This window comes from Ranitomeya imitator, chromosome 2 (assembly GCF_032444005.1).
Source record: "Ranitomeya imitator isolate aRanImi1 chromosome 2, aRanImi1.pri, whole genome shotgun sequence".
NCBI classification, from domain to species: domain Eukaryota; kingdom Metazoa; phylum Chordata; class Amphibia; order Anura; family Dendrobatidae; genus Ranitomeya; species Ranitomeya imitator.
This window is the reverse complement of record NC_091283.1, coordinates 775359068-775380024: the sequence shown is the minus strand read 5'-3', so window position 1 is coordinate 775380024 and position 20957 is coordinate 775359068. Positions and strand designations below refer to the sequence as shown.

Sequence of the window (20957 nt, the reverse complement as noted above, 5' to 3'; positions counted from 1 at the left end):
TGTAGAGGTCAGATCAGGAGCCTCTTCCTCCAGCAAACGTTGTATACATGTCTTGCACAACTTTTTTAAATGCCCATCCGGAAGCGGCTCTGCGCATTCGGCACACTGCCTATGTTTGGCCTTAGTTGAACTTTTCCTCCTCTAGTAAGGAGAGAGGGAAAATAAGGGGAACACAACAATCACTAAGTGAACTTTCACGAAGATCACTTACCCCGCCAGTAATGAGTGGTACCGTAGATGGGGGGTCCTTTGTAGCCGGCAATTCCTTACGGCTTGAGGACTTTGGTTTAGAAATCTGAGCCTCCTTAGCTCCACCAGTGCGGCTACTGCCACTAGACCGACGCTGGGAGCTCCTTCGAGGCTTTTCTGACTGCTGCTGCTGGCTGCTGTTAGTTCCTTCTGGCGACTCCATTATGGAATGAACAAGGAACACCAACAACCCATGCGTGCAGCATTAAATAAGGCCCCCAGGGTACCGCCCCCGGATGGGGGTCAGCAGGGAATCCCAGGTGCCGATTACCGCATTAGCTTTTCATCGATGAGGGACCGCCACCGCTCCGTGCTGCGCTGCCCCCGCCCGACTGAAAAACCGTCAGACCATCCCCAGAAGCCCCGACCGTCCCTGCAGCCGGGCGCCGCCATTGGCCGGAAACGGCGCTACTGCGCATGCCCGGCCACATCATTCGGCCGTGCCGCTCGCCGCGTCATCCGGACACGCCCCTTCCGGACGCGGCAGCGGCGCTAAGCAGACACGCAGACTAGGATGGCAGCGGACCCCTCACCGGACCGACGTCGCTCCCCCGCAGGGCACAGACGGGCTCCCGAGGACCCAGCAGACCGCACCAAGCATAGACTCCCACAGGTACCCCCCTTGCTGCGGACACCACAGAAGCCAGCCTATATGTCTGAGGCTGCTTCCTCCTGCTGCCACCTACACAAAACAGTCCCCCTGCCGTGTGGTGCTTCCTGCCTCCTGATCAGGCCGAGGTAGGGGACCCCCGCTACCTGCACCGGCCTGCCAGGAGTGGGGACGTCTTCATACCTTCGACCTTCTTCACAGGCCTGTCTGAAGAGGTTCCACTGTCAGGGACAGGAAACCAACTGACGTGGGAGAGAGGTACCGCCCTTTGTATATCTGTAGGTTTCCTGTCCCTGAAGGGCGGATCCCCTCTCTCGTTGTGCTGTCATGGCGACTGAATAAAATACCTTTAAGATCCCTGGATTTTTAGAGACAACCTTCAGCCAATATCTAAAAAGCACATATTAAAATGTCTTTCTTAGAGGACTCAACAAGACAGAAGAACTGATCCAGAGTGTACAGGTAAACCAAGCAGTCCAAGTAATGGTGCAGAAGGCGGCAACCATCCACATCGTGCTCCATCCCTTCTAATCTGAATGGAGTGAAAATGATGCTAAGTGTAAAGCCTGAGCTCAGGAGATGCGGTCACGAACCCTGTTCAGACACATATTGGAACTGATCAGTCTCCATTCAGCATTATGAAGGTAAAGCCGCAGAACTGGCACCACTCATATATATTGTATTATGAGCCAATCATTCCCTTTCAGAAGTGATTTGTGTAATAGAGGGGGATAAGGCACCGTATATAGCAGTCTATTCTCCGATAGGTGAGAGGGGAAGAGTCTTCATCTTCTCCTTTCAGAAAATGTTACAGTTATCCTGCTGGTCCTCGGCTTTAGCGAGTAGGTCCTCTACTAACGATTCTGGAATATAGACAGCTGCAGGCGACCAATAACACAGTAATGCTACAGTGGAAGGTGAATCTAACAGCTAGGTTGATTTTATTTGTTTGTTCCACCAACTTTTCTTACCTTCAAACCCAACAGCTAGGTGGGTTTTATTTGTTTGTTCCACCAACTTTCCTTACCTTCAAACCTTCCGCTGTCTGTCCCCGGCGCTGTGCTTCTCTGCACTGGCTGTGAGCGCCGGACAGCCGGAAAGCACAGCGGTGACGTCACTGCTGTGCTTTCCAGCCGCTGTGCTTACACAGCGCAGAGAAGCAGAACGCCGGGGGACAGACAGCGGAAGGTAAGTATGTAGTGTTTGTTTTTTTTAACTTTTACGCTGGTAACCAGCTGTGTGACAGCTCTCCAGCGACCAAACAGCGACGCTGCAGCGATCGACATCGTTGTCGGTATTGCTGCAGCGTCGCTCAGTGTGAAGGTACCTTAACAGAATGGTATTTAACAGGGAGAAATGCAAGATTCTACATCTGGGAAAGAAAAACAAAAATTACATCTACAGAATGGGAGGAATAGAACTAAGCAACAGCACATGTGAAAAAGACTTGCTTATACTAATAGATAGACTGCACATGAGCCAACACTGTGATGCAGCAGCAAAAAAAGCAAACTATTCTAGGATGTATTAAAAGAAGCATAGAGTCTAGATCACAAAGTAATTATTACCCTCTACTCCTCCTTGTTCAGGCCTCATCTAGAATACTGCGTCCAGTTCTGGGCACAACATTTTAAAAAAGACATTGGAAAACTGGAGCAAGTTCAGAAATGAAACTAGGATGGTGAGATGACTGCAAAGTATGTCCTGACAGGAATATTTAAAGGATCTGGGAATGTTTAGCTTGCAAAAAAGAAAAAAGGTTAGGAGGAGACAATAGCGGTCTACAAATATCTGAAGGGATGTCACAGTGTACAGGGATCATCATTATTCTCATTTGCACATGGAAACACACGAAGCAACAGAATGAAACTGAAACAGAGAACATACAGATTAGATATAAGAAAAAACTTTTTCACAGTGAGGGTGATCAATGAGTGGAGCAGGCTGCCATGAGAGGTGGTGAGTTCTCCTTCAATGGAAGTCTTCAAACAGAGGCTGGGCAGACAGATGGTTTATTGAGTCCTGCGCTGCATTGAGAAGGAGGTTGGACACAAAGACCCTTGAGGTCCCTTCCAACTCTAACATTCTATAAAAACCATTCTATATCATCTACATACCTTGCCCTAATGAAGCAGGCACATGACCACGTCCACAGCTGCTCTCTGCTTGTGTCGTCCATCAGTGAGGAAGAGTCACTCCTATTACAGGGTCCTAGTACGGAGTTATCATCTCTGGATACAGTGGGGTCTCTTGCTCTCGCAATGTCATGTACATTGGGTGTCTGAGCCCATAAGCTAAATCTATCAGAGTTATTTGATGGATGCTTGCAGTTAGCGATGGAGAGGAAAAGCCTCATGTAAGATTCAGCCAGACAAATCCAGAACTGTGGATTGAATGGATGCAGAGAAATCAGTTGTTGCAAACAAGACATTTCTTGTTGTAGATTCCCCAAATGATGGTGAACAGTTGCTTGGAGATTTAAGACCCCAGTCAGGTGATCAGTGTTGCTAACACCTTCCGCCTACAAAAAATAAAATCTGCAGTCAATTCTGATACATTCTGCCACAGATTTAACCTTAGTCTTTCACCTACTGTTATGTAGAGTACCATGATAGCATAGACAGAACCATCCAGAGCCCAAAATACATTTATATGGAAAGGAGTTTGTCACAGAAACAATCGCATTACATAGGATCAAGGAGACAGCGCCACAATGGATGGTGATAAAGTACAGCTTACATTTTATTCTGCCTCCTGCGGCGACGTTTCGGTCAACAGACCTTTATCAAGTACAGTATACAGCGTTCTAACCGCCATTATATGCAGATAACCCCACCCACTCATTAACATAGCACCAATAGAGTGCTGACTCAGATCGTTCTTATATATACACCCATATAAGTTAGACTGATCTATCTTTCATCTTTCCTTGGATGACCATTGCATCTACAGTACTTAACATTCACATTTCTTGGTCTCCTCAATGATGTCAGATACTTATTCACCATTTAGTACCTATAGGGAGGTGTCAAAATTATTAACTACAGCCGGACAACGACTCTAAATATACAGACAATGTCAGTAAGAGAATACAGAATGAAATACATACTACAGTACAGCAAATTAACAAGTCAATCAATATGCAGTGAACAACAAGGAGGGACCAATATGCAAAGAAAAGGAAAAAAAGACATATTCCAATGTCACATATACTACGTACACTACCATGAGGTTGTAGATTATGCAGGCCTGGGTTCAAACTAATTTATTAAGAAAAATCATCTCCTCTCGCCGAGGGCCACACAAATAGAGAATGGACCGGGCGGGCCACCCAGGAACAGAGATGCAAAAGATCCCGGTACCCCCACCGTGCCACAAACTCTGACACCAGATATGAGGACTGACGCTCCACCTGTCCACCAGCCCCAAAGGGCTGCAGGCAGTTAGAGGTGACCCGGGCACTCCTCAGGGTCAGTAACCAAAGGCAGGTTCCATAGTCCTATGTAATGGGCTTCCCCATATTGTCATGTAGGAATCTAACCGCCTAGGCCAGTAGCCACAAATCTCCAAACAGCTTGATAGAAGGTGGAAGAACACCTGCGGCCTCTGCAACACTTGAGGCACACATCCAGGAACTGGGGCTGGACCCTACTCATGTAGGATATAGAGTTGTGTGCCTCTGTCAGAATCGTTAGGAAAAACCAACCTTGGGGTCTCCAAAACAAGCTCCCCTTGCTTGCCTGACACTGGAACAACATCTGACTCCAAGGTTGTCCACAGATTGAAAGAACTATGTCGTCCTGCCAAGAGACGAAGAGCATGCAGGTAGTGATGTATCCAGCTGTTAGGAGGGTGGGGGTGTAAAGTGTCCAACAACGCTCAAACTAGGAGGAAATCTTGTAGGGCAGGTGGAGCATTCGAAAGCTGAGCTTGCCTAAGCTTTAGGAAATGGAAGAGTATAGAAGATTTCACTCCAAAACATGGAATGGGGCACCGGCAGCAAAGACCAAACTCACATAAACCAAAACCAGACCGTCACTCCAAAACTAATAATTCAGTAAGAGCACTTGCTGCTATGTCAGACAGGGGTATGGTTGTTAGAAAGAGAGGCACGAAAGTTTCCCTACCCTGGTCTAGACCAGTGTTCCCCAACTCCGGTCCTCAAGAGCCACCAACAGGTCATGTTTTCAGGATTTCCTTAGTATTGCACAGGTGATAATTGCATCACCTGGACAGGCAAGCATTCAATCACCTGTGCAATACTAAGGAAATCCTGAAAGCATGACCTGTTGGTGGCTCTTGAGGACCGGTGTTGGGGAACACTGGTCTAGACTGACCTAGCCCGCCTGAGAATCGGTTATGTATTGAAGGGACCCTCGTGGAGGAGCAAAACAGTATGTGGAAAGGGTTATAGGGTCGGACAATGACCTCAATGGTTCTTAGGGAGTCATCCCTGTTCCACCTACATATATGAGAGAGCTGAATGACCCAATAATACACAAAAGGATAATATTATGCCCAATAATAAAGTCTAGGGTCTAATAAAGTCACCCCCACCCCATATCCAGCATATTACAGGACAGGGCGATGGATGTTAGTTCTGAAAATGAATGAAGAAAGTTGGAGTTAAGTATATTGAATGTATTCAAGTTCACATATATTGGGGATATTACAGGATGTGAGCCACGACCATCAGGACTAAAGGTACCGTCACACATAACGATATCGTTAACGATATTGTTGCTTTTTGTGACGTAGCAACGATATCGTTAAGGAAATCGTGGTGTGTGACAGCGACCAACGATCAGGCCCCTGCTGGGAGATCGTTGGTCGCTGAGGAAAGTCCAGAACTTTATTTCGTCACTGGATCTCCCGCTGACATCGCTGGATCGGCGTTTGTGACACCGATCCAGCAATGTCTTCACTGGTAACCAGCGTAAACATCGGGTTACTAAGCGCAGGGCCGTGCTTAGTAACCCGATGTTTACCCTGGTTACCAGCGGAAACGTTAAAAAAACAAACACTACATACTTACCTTCAGCTGTCTGTAACTGGCGCTGTGCTTCTCTGCACTCCTCCTGCATCCTGTGTCAGCGCCAGCCAGCCGGAAAGCAGAGCGGTGACGTCACCGCTCTGCTTTACGGCTGACCGACGCTGACAGTGCAGAGGAAAGCAGAGCGCCGGAGGACAGACACGGAATGTAAGTATGTAATGTTTGTTTTTTTAACATTTACGCTGGTAACCAGGGTAAACATCGGGTTACTAAGCGCGGCCCTGCGCTTAGTAACCCGATGTTTACCCTGGTTACCGGGGACCTCGGGATCGTTGGTCGCTGGAGAGCGGTCTGTGTGACAGCTCTCCAGCGACCAAACAGCGACGCTGCAGCGATCGACATCGTTGTCGGTATCGCTGCAGCGTCGCTTAGTGTGACGGTACCTTAACTTCTCTTATCCCCTTATCTTAGCTTTCATAACCAACAAAAGAGGGAAGATGTGTAGCGAATTGTCCTAAATTTCTAGATACTTGGACCCCTAGATAAGATTAAAGATAAGAAGGATGCTTGTCGGGAGGTAGTATTCAAGATCTACAGTGAAGACAAAAGATTTATCCCAATTGAGTTTTAGACCAGAGACGAGGTCGTACTCAATCACATTCAGTGCTGCTGATACCGACATGTTAGCAACTTGCAGGTACAGGAAAGCGTTGCCTGTGTAGAGGTAAAGGTACCGTCACACTCAGCGACGCTGCAGCGATATAGACAACGATCCGACCTAAACTAGATCGCTGCAGCGTCGCTGTTTAGGTCGCTGTAGAGATGTCAAACACAGCAGCTCCAGAACGATGCAGGAGCGATCCAGTGACGTAACGGTGTCTCACTTCTCGTTCTCGCTGGTTGTTAGCTCCATGTAAAACGTTGCTGGCGTCGTTGCTTTTTATGTCAAACATGACAATACACGCCGACCTAGCGACGAAATAAAGTTCTGGACTTCTAGCTCCGACCAGCGATGGCACAGCGGGATCCAGATCGCTGCTGCGTGTCAAACACGAGATCGCTATCCAGGACGCTGCAACGTCACGGATTGTTGTCGTTCTCGTTGCAAAGTTGCTGAGTGTGAGGGTACCTTAAGTTTGCTGTGTATTGGGGCCTGGAAACTGTCTCTTCAGAGAGGAAGAGGACCTGAACTCTAGTGCCACCTATAGGAAGTAGCAAACCTAAAAGTCAATGTCGACCCTTTAACAACCCTTGTCACATGACTTAGGATAAAAGCCAAAACCAGATCTCAATTTGCAGACATGGTGTTTCAGTATACTGCCCATCATCAGTGCAAAGTGTGAGATCTGGTTTGGTGTCTGACTAGGGTTATTTCCTAGAGGAGTATTGCGGCTTAGAAGTCTCCTCATCTAGGCATGCTTAACATGTCACGCTCCTCAAGGAGAAACATTACCCTTGGCGCCTGGGTAGACACCTGAATTTCTGGGGTGGATAAGGGCTGCCAGTGGCTGCAGTGCAGTCGCACACAGCATTGGGGACACAGGACATCCCTGCTGCTTGCCCTGGATCTGGGGGAAGCATATACGCACCACAGTGTTCATGTATAGGAGCTTCAGGGGAAAGAGACACAAAATGGATTTATCTACCACACTGGTCTTGGAAACAGACCATTTCATGAGAGATCTGGGATGGAGCAGCAGAGGTAATAATAGAAGGTAACTGCAGCCAAGGTGAGGTCCGACGCCAGAGCAAGATCTATGGAGGAGAGGGAGTGAAAGGATGACAGGAGCGTGTCCTAGAGGAGGAGATGGGGGAGATGGAGGAGCGCCAGACCCAGGTCATTCACCATACACTGCAATATTAAAGAGGCGTCCACATCAGTATCAGGGCTTGACGACCGGCCTGGGCCTTATTTTTGTCCCAAGTAGTTAAAATCCTGGAGCCAGATTACTAGTGGGGCACTATTTAGTTCCATGAAAGCAATAGCTATATGTATGAGTGCTGGCGTCAGTGGAGGAGGTATATAAATATCTAGATGGGTAACAAGCACCGTACAGGAGAAGAATACACATATACCCTCTTTATCAATTTCATTGTAGTGAAAGGTGCAGTGTGCACATGACTAGGATAACAACTCTCCGAACAAAATATGGCCTTCTACCCGAGACAAGCAGAGAGGGATGCCTCTGCCCTATAGTTCAAGGATTTTACAATGATGGTGCGAGGTGGAGACCCCAAGGGGAAAGGGATGGATAGGGATGTGATGTGCTCTCTGTACAGTGAAGACAGCCGAGAAATTATCATGGCCATAGGTGGAGATCAGCGAATTTCCAAAAAAAAAAGGTCATGGATCTCACCTATGTGCCTATTCCAACAATTCACACATGATATCGGCAAAACCTATTTCTTGGTCCTTTCTCTCATGAAGAGTAACAAGTTGGAGCGTATCTGCTGTTCGGCCTCCATCACCCATTCTCTTATTTTCGGAGCATCCTTGTAGGATAGATGTATCGCCTTAGAGCTCATCAATTCTAGATATAAGCGCAGTCTGGTATTGCTGGATAGCCAGGAGTACTTTCTGGGTGCCATTATGGAAGTCAGATGAAGGCTTGCCTGGAGAGTCCTTCTGGATGACCTATTATGCTGAGAGTAAGCGGTTGGGCCCTTAGATACCATTAGAAGATAGAAATGTAGGGTGCAAGTCAAAATGTAGTAAGCAATAGCAACTGTGTTAGCAATAGCTGCATGCAGGTGAAGCAGAGGAAAAAAAGACACTACATCTCCTCAACTAACGAGGGACGTACTAGAAAATCTCTGTCAATGGTAAAGTAAATGTCCAGTGTGCATGAAAGTATAAAATCCAGTGTAAAAGAAGCAGATCTCACTATTTCCCAAGGACACTGCCTCACTAATGGGGTACTCCAAAAAAACAAAGAAGACCTGATGGGGGAGGGGGGTGACAGACAAATTCATAGAGAACTGCATTTGTGTAGACAAAGTAGAACTAGAAAATGAGCTATAAAGCCTGAAAAGGACGTTCTCCACAAAGCCAGAGTTCATGTTGTAGATGTCACACGCATCAGACAGTGAGAGCGGAGCACTTACTGAGAGGTCAGTGATATGTGCCGATAGAGATGTTGCAGTTTTCACATTCACCACACGATGGCAGCAGAATACCACACACAGAATAAGTTCAGAAATAACAGTCCTGTGTGTTACCTGCGGCTCCTTTCCTCCAGTCAGATGTCCTCATTATTGAACCATAGGGCCACTTGCACTTGTATGGCTGATATCACTCTGTAAGTGCGTCCGATATGTCTGTGAGGGCGTATCTGTGCCCTGCTCCTCAGGCTCCTCTTGTTCTCCCTCTAAGCGCTGGTAAGTAGGTGATGGTATCAGGGGGAGCAATGTCTACCCCGCACCTGCAGCACATAGAACTGCACCCCTGGTCCCGGCTAACCGCGCCATCTTGTGGCAAAGGACAGCACCAATCAGTGAACAGAAGAGCTGTCAAGGGGTCATGTGTTTCCAAGTCGGGTCCCACAGTCTGGGGCCGTTCACAACAGGACAAAGGCGAACAAGGACCTCTGGTCTTCTGCTCAGCACAAGTGAGGCCGTGACTCCGAGCATTGTGTAGGCCATGCTTATGGAGCACAGCCAAACTCATCTGACAATGGGCCCACAAGCTTCTGGGGTCACACTGAGGGTCCTCCACGCCGGGATGAGCCTGAGGTGCAGGTCAGAGTTCACATGGACACATACGCTCCCAATGGCTGCTGGACATGCCCACCCCAACACAACACTCATTTCTGAAAGCATTCTTACCTTGCAGTATTTTCCCCCTACACCATATCAGCGCTGGTCCCTGGCTTCTTCCCTTCCTTACCTCAGTGACATCTATGTAAGGGGCTGGTTCTAAGGATCAATTCTATAACAAAACCAGCCCCCTTTTCTATCTCTACATCAGCCATAGCACATTAGATGCTTGAACATAGTCAGTTAACCCTCGCCTCCCTCATTTTGTGCTGAGACAAGGAGGGAGAGGAGCTGCCGAGATCCTGGACCAATGCAAATATCTCTACAGTGCGATAGCTTTTACCTAGAGTATATTGGAGAGTTTCATCCATTGTTACACTTAACGCAATAAAGCAACTTTTTTTTTTTTAAAGCCGGACAAATCATGTTTATCTACAATGTCTCCTAATACATTACCAGCAATTCTGCGATCTCCAGCGCTTCTTTGTGCCTCCCCAAACGTATTAAACAGCGCGCCTGACTTTCCTGGACATCTCTCCTCATTGCATTGTTTGCCAGCGGTATTAGAGCATAGCAGTCGCTGTACACAGTAAATGCTTTCTGAGAGGGAAGAAAAAAATCACCATTATTCTTCCTAAAAGAAAGATGTTCGCATAATGCTTTTACCATTTTATAGCAAAGTCGATTTATGGGTAAAATCTTAAACCCAAAACTGATTTCGTGCAATTCTACAAGTCTGGCCATTCTATAAGAAAGTCAATTAAGTAAAAAAATATATTGATTTATTATAGTTCTGTGAGTACAAATCATTACATAACCCCCAGTTCACCATTATGTTACACACAAAGCACATGAATCACTTGCTTAAAGGGATTATTCAAGACCGTTTACAAAGTTGCAAGGGTGAATGGATCTTTATAAAAGAAATAAATGTTGAGCCCGCACCGCTCCAGCACCATTGCTCCGGCGTCCAATCAGTGGTATCAGCAATCAGGTAAGTGAATGGACGGTACATACATACGTGGCGTGGTGGACCAGATGTACTATATGCCTCTGCGTCCACCTGATGCACATCAGCAAACAATAACTATTACTGAAAACCCCGGTTCAGTGGTATCTGGCCTGTGCATTTCTCAATCAAACACCCCAAGCCCAGATGCCATGGACTTTTGGGTCAGAAGAATGGATCAGTGGCTAAAACTGCCCCATGCTAAGGGCATAGTGTCATGTCCATCTTCCACTGTGATGTCAGGGATGGTATTCAGTGCGGCTGGTGGATTTGTCACAACCAAGTGGACCAGGTTATCTGACACAATTGTGAAGAACCTAAAGTTAGTCAAAATGAATCGTGCATGGATCAATGGAGACTGACTTTCATTCACCTATAGCTGATGCCAATGATGACATTGGGGATACCACCTGCCTGCTGTCTGTCTTCTATAAAATTCTGCTGCTGCCAATGCCCATTGCCCACACTCAGCCGGGCATCTGCTCCCGGTCCATCATGTCTCCTATCCTGTAACGCTAATGCTGGGGTCGCTGTTGCAGTCCATACACTGCCAGACATCGCTTTGCCTGACCTGTCAGATTTCTATATCGTGCGGCTTCTACCACTGAAACTACACAGCCATGCCCGTCACACAACTCCTTGCTGCCCGCTATGTCTTATAGTGCTATACCGTGCTGCTGCTCCCGGAGCTGCCATTGCTGGCCCTACACTGCCAGACATCTCCGTGCCTGATCCATCATATCCTTACACCATGTGGCTCTGATGGTGACACTGCCGCTAGACGACCACAAACATATCCTGCGCTTGTCCAGTGTGGTGAATAGCTATGAAATTCTGATGATGGGGAGCGTAATCTCTTGTCGGGGCTCAAAAATGTAACAGGTCCCAAAATAAGGATATGTTTTCCCTGCTTATTAACAAGTCATTGCTTCTTCACTTTGAAACATCTAGCCTGTTCCTGCTCAGAAAGTATAGGGAAAGCTTTTCACAGACAGTCCAAAAGTTATCATTTCTTCATTCAGAAAAGGATAAAGCTCATGATGCTTCACAAACAAGTTCTGGTGATGGCAGAGCTGCGAGCGGACGGACCCCACTGATCTATAAGTCATCACCAATCCCATGTATAAGGTAACAGTCAATGTCCCGTACATTTCACAGTTTTGCCCTTCCTGCCCTTGAATTTATTAGCAAATGATTCAAAGATCAAAGAAATATGAATCAATTACCAAATCCCCTGCTGACTATTCCTGATGTCTTATAGGATTTGGATACATTTTATCAGAGAAGATGTCAGCGGTCACCATGTGGAGCGGGTATTCTGCCAGCGCTGGAGCAGGTAGTATCCATCAGTCTGTGATAAGTGACCGTTCTCTACGCTACTGTTGGGTGGGCTTCTGGGGCTTCACTTTATAGTTGTTGTCCATCTTTGGGGACGCTTGTCCCCAAAACGTGTGTATTTTTGGGGTAAAAATTATTTTTGCAACCAAGTTTCATTAAAAGTTTTCCACCATTTGCCTCCTATAATCTCTGTGCTGTTTATTGCTGGCTGCAGAATAAGCTAACTGAGCATCTATCAGTGAGCTCCTTCTCACAGTCTTAAATGCAAGTTTATAGCCCCTTTATGTTATTTTCCTGAGTCTCGCCTAGTAAATTTCAGTGGTGGCTTCTCTATCACATCCTCTTCGTACGGTTAAGATTGATTCTAATATCTGGTTGTGTTTTCTTCACTTTACGTCCCACCTGAGGAGCAACTGAGAAAACTCCACAAGGAGGTCAGTGAGAAAACGAAGTACAGGTAGTTGTGTACTCGGATATTCCCAGTAATCCTAACTTCATCTCTTTTCTTCCTAGCGCCTCATGCCAACCAACCCAGAAGCCCAGAGAAGGTTTGCTGTAAGGAACGAAGAACGGCCCGCTCCATCCATAAGCATCCGAGCCAGGAAGAAAAGGAAGAGGGAAGAAGAAGTGACGCTGAGAGAACTGCTGGCCTATCTGGACGAGGAGGAGGACGAGAAAGAAGAGAAGGAAGAAGAGGAGATGGCGGCAAAGAAGATCAAACTGGACATTAGGCTCCCGAGAAGCAGCACAAGAAGAAGCAGGACCAGGCCGCACAACTTCCGCCACCAAGTCAGCCAAGCCTCTCCCATGACAGGAAGGAACATCATGTGGACCATCCTGTTGGGACCTCTCTGCCGATAACATCAGATATGGCATTACCGGCACGTAAGTATAACACAAAACCCACAAATAATAGTAGCATAATAGTAATATAATGGCAATATATCAGTATTAGACTAACATGAGTAATTAGATTGGTGATAATAAGAACGTCACAAAATAGTAATAAAATAGCAGTAGTAATAGTAGTAGGTGGAATAGCAGTGTGATCCAGGGTTCCAGGACTGATCGTCTTTTAGGAATTTTTCCCGTGACACAAATTGGCCGAATATATCCTGGGGTTTTTGCCTTCTTCTAGATCAACATTGTAGGAATAGGATAGTATTAATGATAATGGAAAAGATAGAATAATATAGTCATAAAATAGCAGTATTAATAATAGTAAGAATATAAAATAGTTATATCTATAAAAAGACAAGAACCTAAATTACACTTATTATAGTCATAGCTCAGTCAGTGCTGTAATGTGAAATAGTTATAGAAAAGTAAGAATAGTACCGTAATAAGATAGCAGGACGTAAATGATATAAAATCTTTTAAAAAACCCAAAACCCTATACAATAAAATAATAACTATAGTAGTAGTAGTAGTAGAATTAGCACAGTAATATTAGTTAGATAACGAATAATAACATAATTACCGTATATACTCGAGTATAAGCAGAGATTGTCAGCCCAAATTTTTTAGGCTGAAAGTGCCCCTCTCGGCTTATACTAGAGTCATTGTCCCAGGGGGTCGGCGGGGGAGGGGGAGCGGCAGCTGTCACATCATACTCACCTGCTCCCAGAGCATCTCTGCAAGTCCCTGCTTCTCCGATGGTCTCTGGCGCCGGCAGCTTGTTCCTGTGTTCAGCGGTCACTGGTACCGCTCATTAAAGTAATGAATATGGACGTGACTTCACTCCCATAGGCGTGGAGCACATATTGATTACTTTAATGAGCGGTATCATGTGACCGCTGAACACAGGAACAAGTGGCCGGCATAAGAGACCATCGCGGAGAAGCTGCCAGGGACCGCGACGGGAGGGTGAGTATAACGGGGGAGGTGAGCCATGTGATATTCACCTGTCCCCGTTCCACCGCCGCGCGCCGCTCTGTCTTCCGCGTCCTCTGGTTGTGACGTTCAGGACAGAGGGCGAGATGACGTGTTTTTTTTTTTTTTTTTTAATCAGATAAATTTTTATTAAGGAAAATCAATGATAACAAATGACATCAAGCTGTTATTTACAGATAATCATATATTTTATGAACATAACTCCCCCTTCCTTTTCCCTCCCTATCCCCCCCTTCGAGACCCCTTTAATGCTTTCCCAAATTCCCATCCGATATTCCTTCCCCAATTCAAATACAATTGTATAGTATGAACATCATCTATAACATTATGCATCCTCCCCACAATTCTAATCCCATTCTATCCATGGCTGCCAAATCTTTTGAAATACATCTAGTTTATTTCTCTTAGTATAGATACTTTTTTCCAATAAAATTATATGGTCCGCCTGCGTAAGAAAGTCTCGTCTAGTCGGAGGCTCCTCCCTGATCCAGAACAAAGCTATCAATTTCCTTGCTATGAATAACAGTCTAGCAATCGCCAGTTTAACCATAGATACCACTGCTATTTCTTCCACATAGCCTAATATACAGACCAAAGGGTCTCTGGGAATGACACACCTATATACCAATTCAATCCGATTCAATGAGATGACGTGTTTAGTGCCCACGCCGCCCTCTGCCTAAACAGTCACTGCAGAGAGAGCCGGAAGACTGAGCGGCGGTGGAACGGGGACAGGTGAATATCGCAAGTGCCGGTGTCCACGCCTGCTCTGGACAAGAGCATCTTATGGGGCCATAATCATCCTTTGTGCAGCATTATATGGGGCAAATGTTTCTATGGAGCATCTTATGGGGCCATAATCATGCTTTATGCAGCATTATATGGGGCATATATATGCCCTCATATATATGGCATGATGCTCCCCGCAGCCTCCTTATATATATGGAATAATGCTCCCCACAGCCCTCTTATATATGGCATGATACTACCCGCAGCCCCCTTATATATGGCATGATGCTCCCCGCTGCCTCCTTATATATATGGTATGATGCTCCCCGCAACCCTCATAAATATGGCATGATGCTCCCCGCAGCCTATATATATATATATATATATATATATATATATATATATATATATATATATATATATATATATATATATATATAGTATGATGAACCCCGCAGCCCCCTTATATATGGCATGATGCTCCCCGCAGCCCCCTTATATATGGCATGATGCTCCCCGCAGATAGATAAAAGCTGCATCAGGTAGTTATCAGCCAGTATTTGAGGTGCTAATGGGTGCGGTGGAGTTTGACTGAGGGTTATTCTCAGATAGTCAATGGGCTATACACGCACGCACACACACACACACACACAAACACTTTGATTAGGGAACGTGATAGGCCGCCTCAAAACAGATGTGTCTTTAGGGAGCGACTAAAACTGTGTAAATTGTGGATAATCCTAATTTCTTGGGATAGAGCATTCCAGAGGATTGGTGCGACCCGGGAGAAGACTTGGAGCCGGGAGTCAGAGGTACGGAATAGTGCAGAAGTTAGTCGAAAGTCACTTGAAGAGTGTAACGAGCGGGTAGGCCGATACACAGAAATGACGGAGGAGATGTAGAGGGGTGACGCAGTGTGGAGAGCTTTGTGGGTGAGGACAAGTACTTTGAATTGGATCCTAAAATGAATGGGCAGCCAGTGCAATGACTGGCGAAGAACAGACATGTCCGCGTACCGATTAGCCAGATGGACAACCCTGTCTGCTGCATTAAGGATGGATTGGAGAGGTCAAAGTCGAGTAAGGGGGAGGCCAATTAATAGAGAATTACAGAAGTCCAGGTGGGAGTGGATCAGGGCAACAGTTAGGGTCTTTGTTTTTCCATGATGAGAAAGAGTCGGATTCTACAGATGTTTTAAGCGTACCCTAAAAACGCATTTGTTCAGACTGGCCTACCGCCTCAATGCATTAACCTAACGATCCCTGTGTGGCCTATTTAAAAAAAAAAAAAAAATCAGGTTCCTCGCATTATGTTCTCATTCACTTTAGGCAGTTAATAGCCCTCTGTGTCTGTACTGCTACATACTTAGGCAGTTAACTGGTTCATGCAGCTTTACATGAACACCCGAGCCTTACACTATGGCCGGTCCGAATAACTAAAGCAATTGTTATCATCCACCTCTCGTGTCTCCCCTTTTCCTCATTGTTTGTAAGCTTGCGAGCAGGGCCCTCATTCCTCCTGGTATCTGTTTTGAACTGTATTTCTGTTATGCTGTAATGTCTATTGTCTGTACAAGTCCCCTCTATAATTTGTAAAGCGCTGCGGAATATGTTGGCGCTATATAAATAAAAATTATTATTATTATTATTATTATTATGTTCTTTAGGTGTAAGGTGCAAGAGAGGGCAAGAGATTGTATATGGGAGGTGAAGGAGAGATTGGTGTCAAACGTAACACTGAGGCAGTGCGCCTGCTGCTAAAGCGTAATTATGGTGCCACCCTATAAATATTATATATATACACAATATATATATTGTGGTATGGCGACTGGTCATGTGATTGATGGGCGGTATGTATCACAGAGGCGGGTGGCCCTGTGATGGAAGCCTGGGAGTGTTTTGCTCAGCAGATCTACTGCTGAGGGTTTTACTATACATTGGGAGGGCTTCCAGGTGACTTAAGAGAGATAGGTGGGTCCAGTCTCCTACATACTCACCCAAAAGGGTGTGTCTGAACACCTAAGATGGTTGTATGTTTGAGGACCTGCAGTGATGTCACGATCACCTGGCTAGCCATGCGATAGGTACCTGGGTGTGGTTACAACTATGTAATAGAGGTGTGTTTGGCCCATGTGAGTGAGAGTGTTTGGGAGTCTGTTAGTGTGGTCAGATTCCCATGTGTCCCGACTGGACACTGCAGAGTGGCCTGTGTGTTGGATGGTTCCAAGTGGGGACGGACGTCCTGAACAGCACACAGAGAGACCGTGTTTAGGCTGTAGAGCCTGCGTGCTGGACATGGTACAGCCTGTGTGCCCACAGACCTGAGAGAGCAGAGCTCTACTATGGACATTGAGGATTTGTCTGTCTGATGTAAGACTATTTACCTTTTGTTCATGTTTCTATGGTTTATGGAGAAAATAAACCACATTGACTGTTTCAAGTGAAAGATCGTTCCTGTGTGCCTATCGCAGCCAAGCGAGTGTCCCCCAAGACATGCAGTATGACGCTTCTCACAGCCCCCTATATATGATTTGATGCGCCCCACAGCCCCCTTATATATGGTATGACGCTCTCCACAGCCCCCTTATATATATGGTATGATGATCCCCACAGCTTAGTATATGCATTAGGATCGCAAAAACACCCCTCTTCTGTGTCTTGCTCCTGTTCTTTCACAATCATTATTTTCAGTCACGTGACATGAGACTGACATGCAATCCAAAAGTCCAGGCAGGACGCTCAGCTTATAACTGCTTCATTGCATTATGTGCAAGCACAGGGAGGCTAAAGGAGGAGGGTCTGGCAGGGTCTGGGTGTGGCGTCAGTTGTGATGTTACAAATAGTCTCTGAACAGAAAAGCAAAAGACTAGTCGGGATAATATCAGCAACAAGTTTGTATGTTCTCCATGTGTCTGCGTGGGTTTCCTCTGGGTTCTCCAATTTCCTTTCACTCTAAAGACATACTGAATGTATGGGATTGTAGACTGTGAGACCCAATGAGGACAGTGACGTTATTACAGCGCTGTGTAATATTATAGCGCTATATAAGCAAAGAATAATCAATAAATACCGCATAGTCCTCCTGTCTGTAGGACAAGTCCGCCCTGAACTTCAGCACCGTGTGCGCCTCCAGCAGGTCATCTTGATTCACATTTGCAATAAACCACTGAGAAGAAAAAAAAAATCATCATCAGGTTATACAAACGGTAACGTGTAGATCAGAGTTGATTTCTTTGAGGAATGATGTCATCGTGTCATCGGAAGGGGCGGGGCCCTGCACCATGGAGTCATGTGAGGGGAGGACCAGGGGCTGCACCATGGAGCCATGTGAGGAGAGGACTGAGGGGTTGCACCATGGAGCTGTGTGAGGGAAGGACTGAGGGGCTGCACCATGGAGCAATGTGAGGAGAGGACTGAGGGGCTGCACCATGGAGCAATGTGAGGAGAGGACTGAGGGGCTGCACCATGGAGCCGTGTAAGGGAAGGACTGAGGGGCTGCACCATGGAGCCGTGTGAGGAGAGGACTGAGGGGCTGCACCATGGAGCCGTGTGAGGAGAGGACTGAGGGGCTGCACCATGGAGCCGTGTGAGGGAAGGACTGAGGGGCTGCACCATGGAGCAATGTGAGGAGAGGACTGAGGGGCTGCACCATGGAGCAATGTGAGGAGAGGACTGAGGGGCTGCACCATGGAGCAATGTGAGGAGAGGACTGAGGGGCTGCACCATGGAGCCGTGTAAGGGAAGGACTCAGGGGCTGCACCATGGAGCCGTGTGAGGAGAGGACTGAGGGGCTGCACCATGGAGCCGTGTGAGGAGAGGACTGAGGGGCTGCACCATGGAGCCGTGTGAGGGGAGAACCAAGGGGCTGCACCATGGAGCCCTGTGAGGAGAGGACTGAGGGGCTGCACCATGGAGCAATGTACAGATGGGAATGAGGACACAGGACTCCGTGTGACTGCTCTGAGGATGTATTTTGGAAAGGGTTGATGTTACCTGAGTGGGGCTGCATAGGGAAGGTAATTATGATGAGGGACTGTGAGGAGAAGGGGAATGATGAAGGGGCTGTGTGCAGGAGTGGAATATAAGGGGATGTTGGAGTAGGGGGATGATGAGGGGCTATGTGGAGAAGGGGGATAATGATGAGGGGCTGTGGGGAGAAGATGGGATGGATGAGGGGTTGTGCGGAGAAATGGGATGATGGCGGGCTGTGGGGAGAAGAAGGATGATGAGGAGCTGTGCGGAGGAAATGGGATGATGAGGGGCTGTGCTGAAAAGGGGGGGATGATGAGGGGCTGTGCTGAAAAGAGGGGATGATGAGGGGCTGTGGTGAGAAGAGGGGATGATGAGGGGCTGTGAGGAGAAGGGGGGTGATGGGGACAAGGGGGATGATGAGAGGCTGTCCAGAGAAGGGGGGATGATGATGAGGGACTGAGTGGAGAAGAGGGATCATGATGAGGGGCTGAGTGGAGAAGAGGGATCATAAGGGACTGAGTGGAGAAGAGGGATCATGATGAGGGGCTGAGTGGAGAAGAGGGATCATGAGGGGCTGAGTGGAAAAGGGTGGATTATGATGAGGGGCTGAGTGGAAGAGGGTACTGTAACTCCCTTGTGGCTGTGTCAGGAAGTGGGTAATGTCACTTTCGTGGAACTGCATGCAAGGTGGTGCTGGGAGCTGCACGTTGAAGGGAGTTATATGACTCACATGGGGCGGCATAATGAAGGTCGCAATGTCACTCTCGTAGGGTTGCATGCTGAGTGCCTGTGGGGAGAAGGGGGTGACATTACTAGCATGGGGATGCATGCTGGGGGGCTGTGCAAGGAAAGGGATGATATTACTCACATGGGACTGCATTCTGGGGGTTGTGAAAGGAAGGTAGTGATCTCACTCTTGGGGGGCTGTGTGGGAATGGTGTTAATGTTAAATTTCATGGGGCTGCAGGCTGGGGGACTGATGCATGATGGTGCTGCGTGGAGTTGCATGCTTAGAGGCTGCAAAAGTGATTTAGGGTACCGTCTCACAGTGGCACTTTGGTCGCTACGACGGCACGATCCGTGACGCTCCAGCGTCGCTCAATTATCGCTCCAGCGTCGTAGACTGCGGTCACACTTCGCAATGCACGGTGCTGGAGCGATAATTTCATGACGTATTTGCGATGTAGAATCAGCACAGGAGGTGGAGAATATAGTGCACACCTTTGTTACACGATGCGATCATGCCGCCACAGCGGGACACTTGACGACGAAATAAAGTTTCAAACGATCTGCTACGACGTACGATTCTCAGCGGGGTCCCTGATCGCAGTAGCGTGTCAGACACAGCGAGATCGTAAGTATATCGCTGGAACGTCACGGATCGTGCCGTCGTAGCGACCAAAGTGCCACTGTGAGACAGTACCTTAAGTTAATCACACGAAGCTGTGTGGTGAATAGGAGTAGTCAGTTGTGCGGGGCTGAATGCTAGACAGTTGCTCAGGGTAGTGGGTGATGGGAAGGGGTGGATTTCATATGCATGTGGGGGGGTTGGTCTGCGTGCTGGTGGGGCTGTGGGGGAGTAGAGGGTGAGGTCATTCATGTGCTTTTTGTTTTCATCATTACTTATCCCCAACGAGGCTTAATTCTATGCATTGATTTGTAAAATCATTGTCATAGACTTGTATGTATAAATATACTTCTATCTTTCTCCTTTTTGTTATACTTATTTATATGTGCGTTTTAATAAAACTGTTTGAGAACTATGGGTTGATTTTCAATTCTATATTTCCAAAGCTCGGGGTATGTTCACACATTACAATTTGTTGGGTAAACTATCCACAGCAAAGTTCTCAGCAGTAGACAAACACTAAGTTGTTCAGATCTTGCTGACCATTTAATCCCTGTACTTAGCAGCATTTATCGTATTTTTCCGATTAAGACGCACATTCACATATATCCTCCCACCACCCCGACCCCCGCAAATTTAGAAGGAAAATTGGGGTGTGTCTTATAGTCCAAATATAGCTTACGGGGCGGCGCGGTGGTGTAGCAGTGTCACAGCAGGAAGCCGGTGACAGAAGTGGGAGGAGGTTGCGCGTCCTGGACTGGAAGGAGGGATGTCTGAGATGAGGCAGGAGCAGAGTCCCCGCTCTCCGCAATGATTTGCCAGCTGCAGGATGCCCGCTTGCAGCCAGCTGAGATCCCAATCTGCGCATGCGCCTCCGCAGGCGGTCATCTTCCTGAAGCACACTGCCAGGAAATCAATGCACTCCACTCTGCCTCACCGCCAACATCCCTTCTCCCAGCCAAGGACCCACAGGTTTGCACCACTGGGATACCCACTCCTCCCACCCAGGGCCCGCAGCATCGTCCCACTTCTGCCGTGGGCTTCCTGCAGCAGGGACCCTG

General features: G+C 47.2%; 1 protein-coding gene across 2 annotated transcripts in view; it reads right to left on the bottom strand.

Annotated features, from left to right (window-relative positions):
* Positions 1–20957, bottom strand: part of C2H8orf76 (chromosome 2 C8orf76 homolog) — a 70664-nt gene that overhangs the window by 47154 nt on the left and 2553 nt on the right. For both annotated transcript variants that reach the window (XM_069753527.1, XM_069753526.1), the window contains exons 2-4: positions 17647–17742; positions 10065–10208; positions 2977–3380 (exon numbers count right to left, since the gene is read on the bottom strand). In XM_069753527.1, the coding sequence (XP_069609628.1) occupies positions 2977–3380; positions 10065–10208; positions 17647–17742 (644 nt within the window). The remainder of the gene's footprint in view (positions 1–2976; positions 3381–10064; positions 10209–17646; positions 17743–20957) is intronic.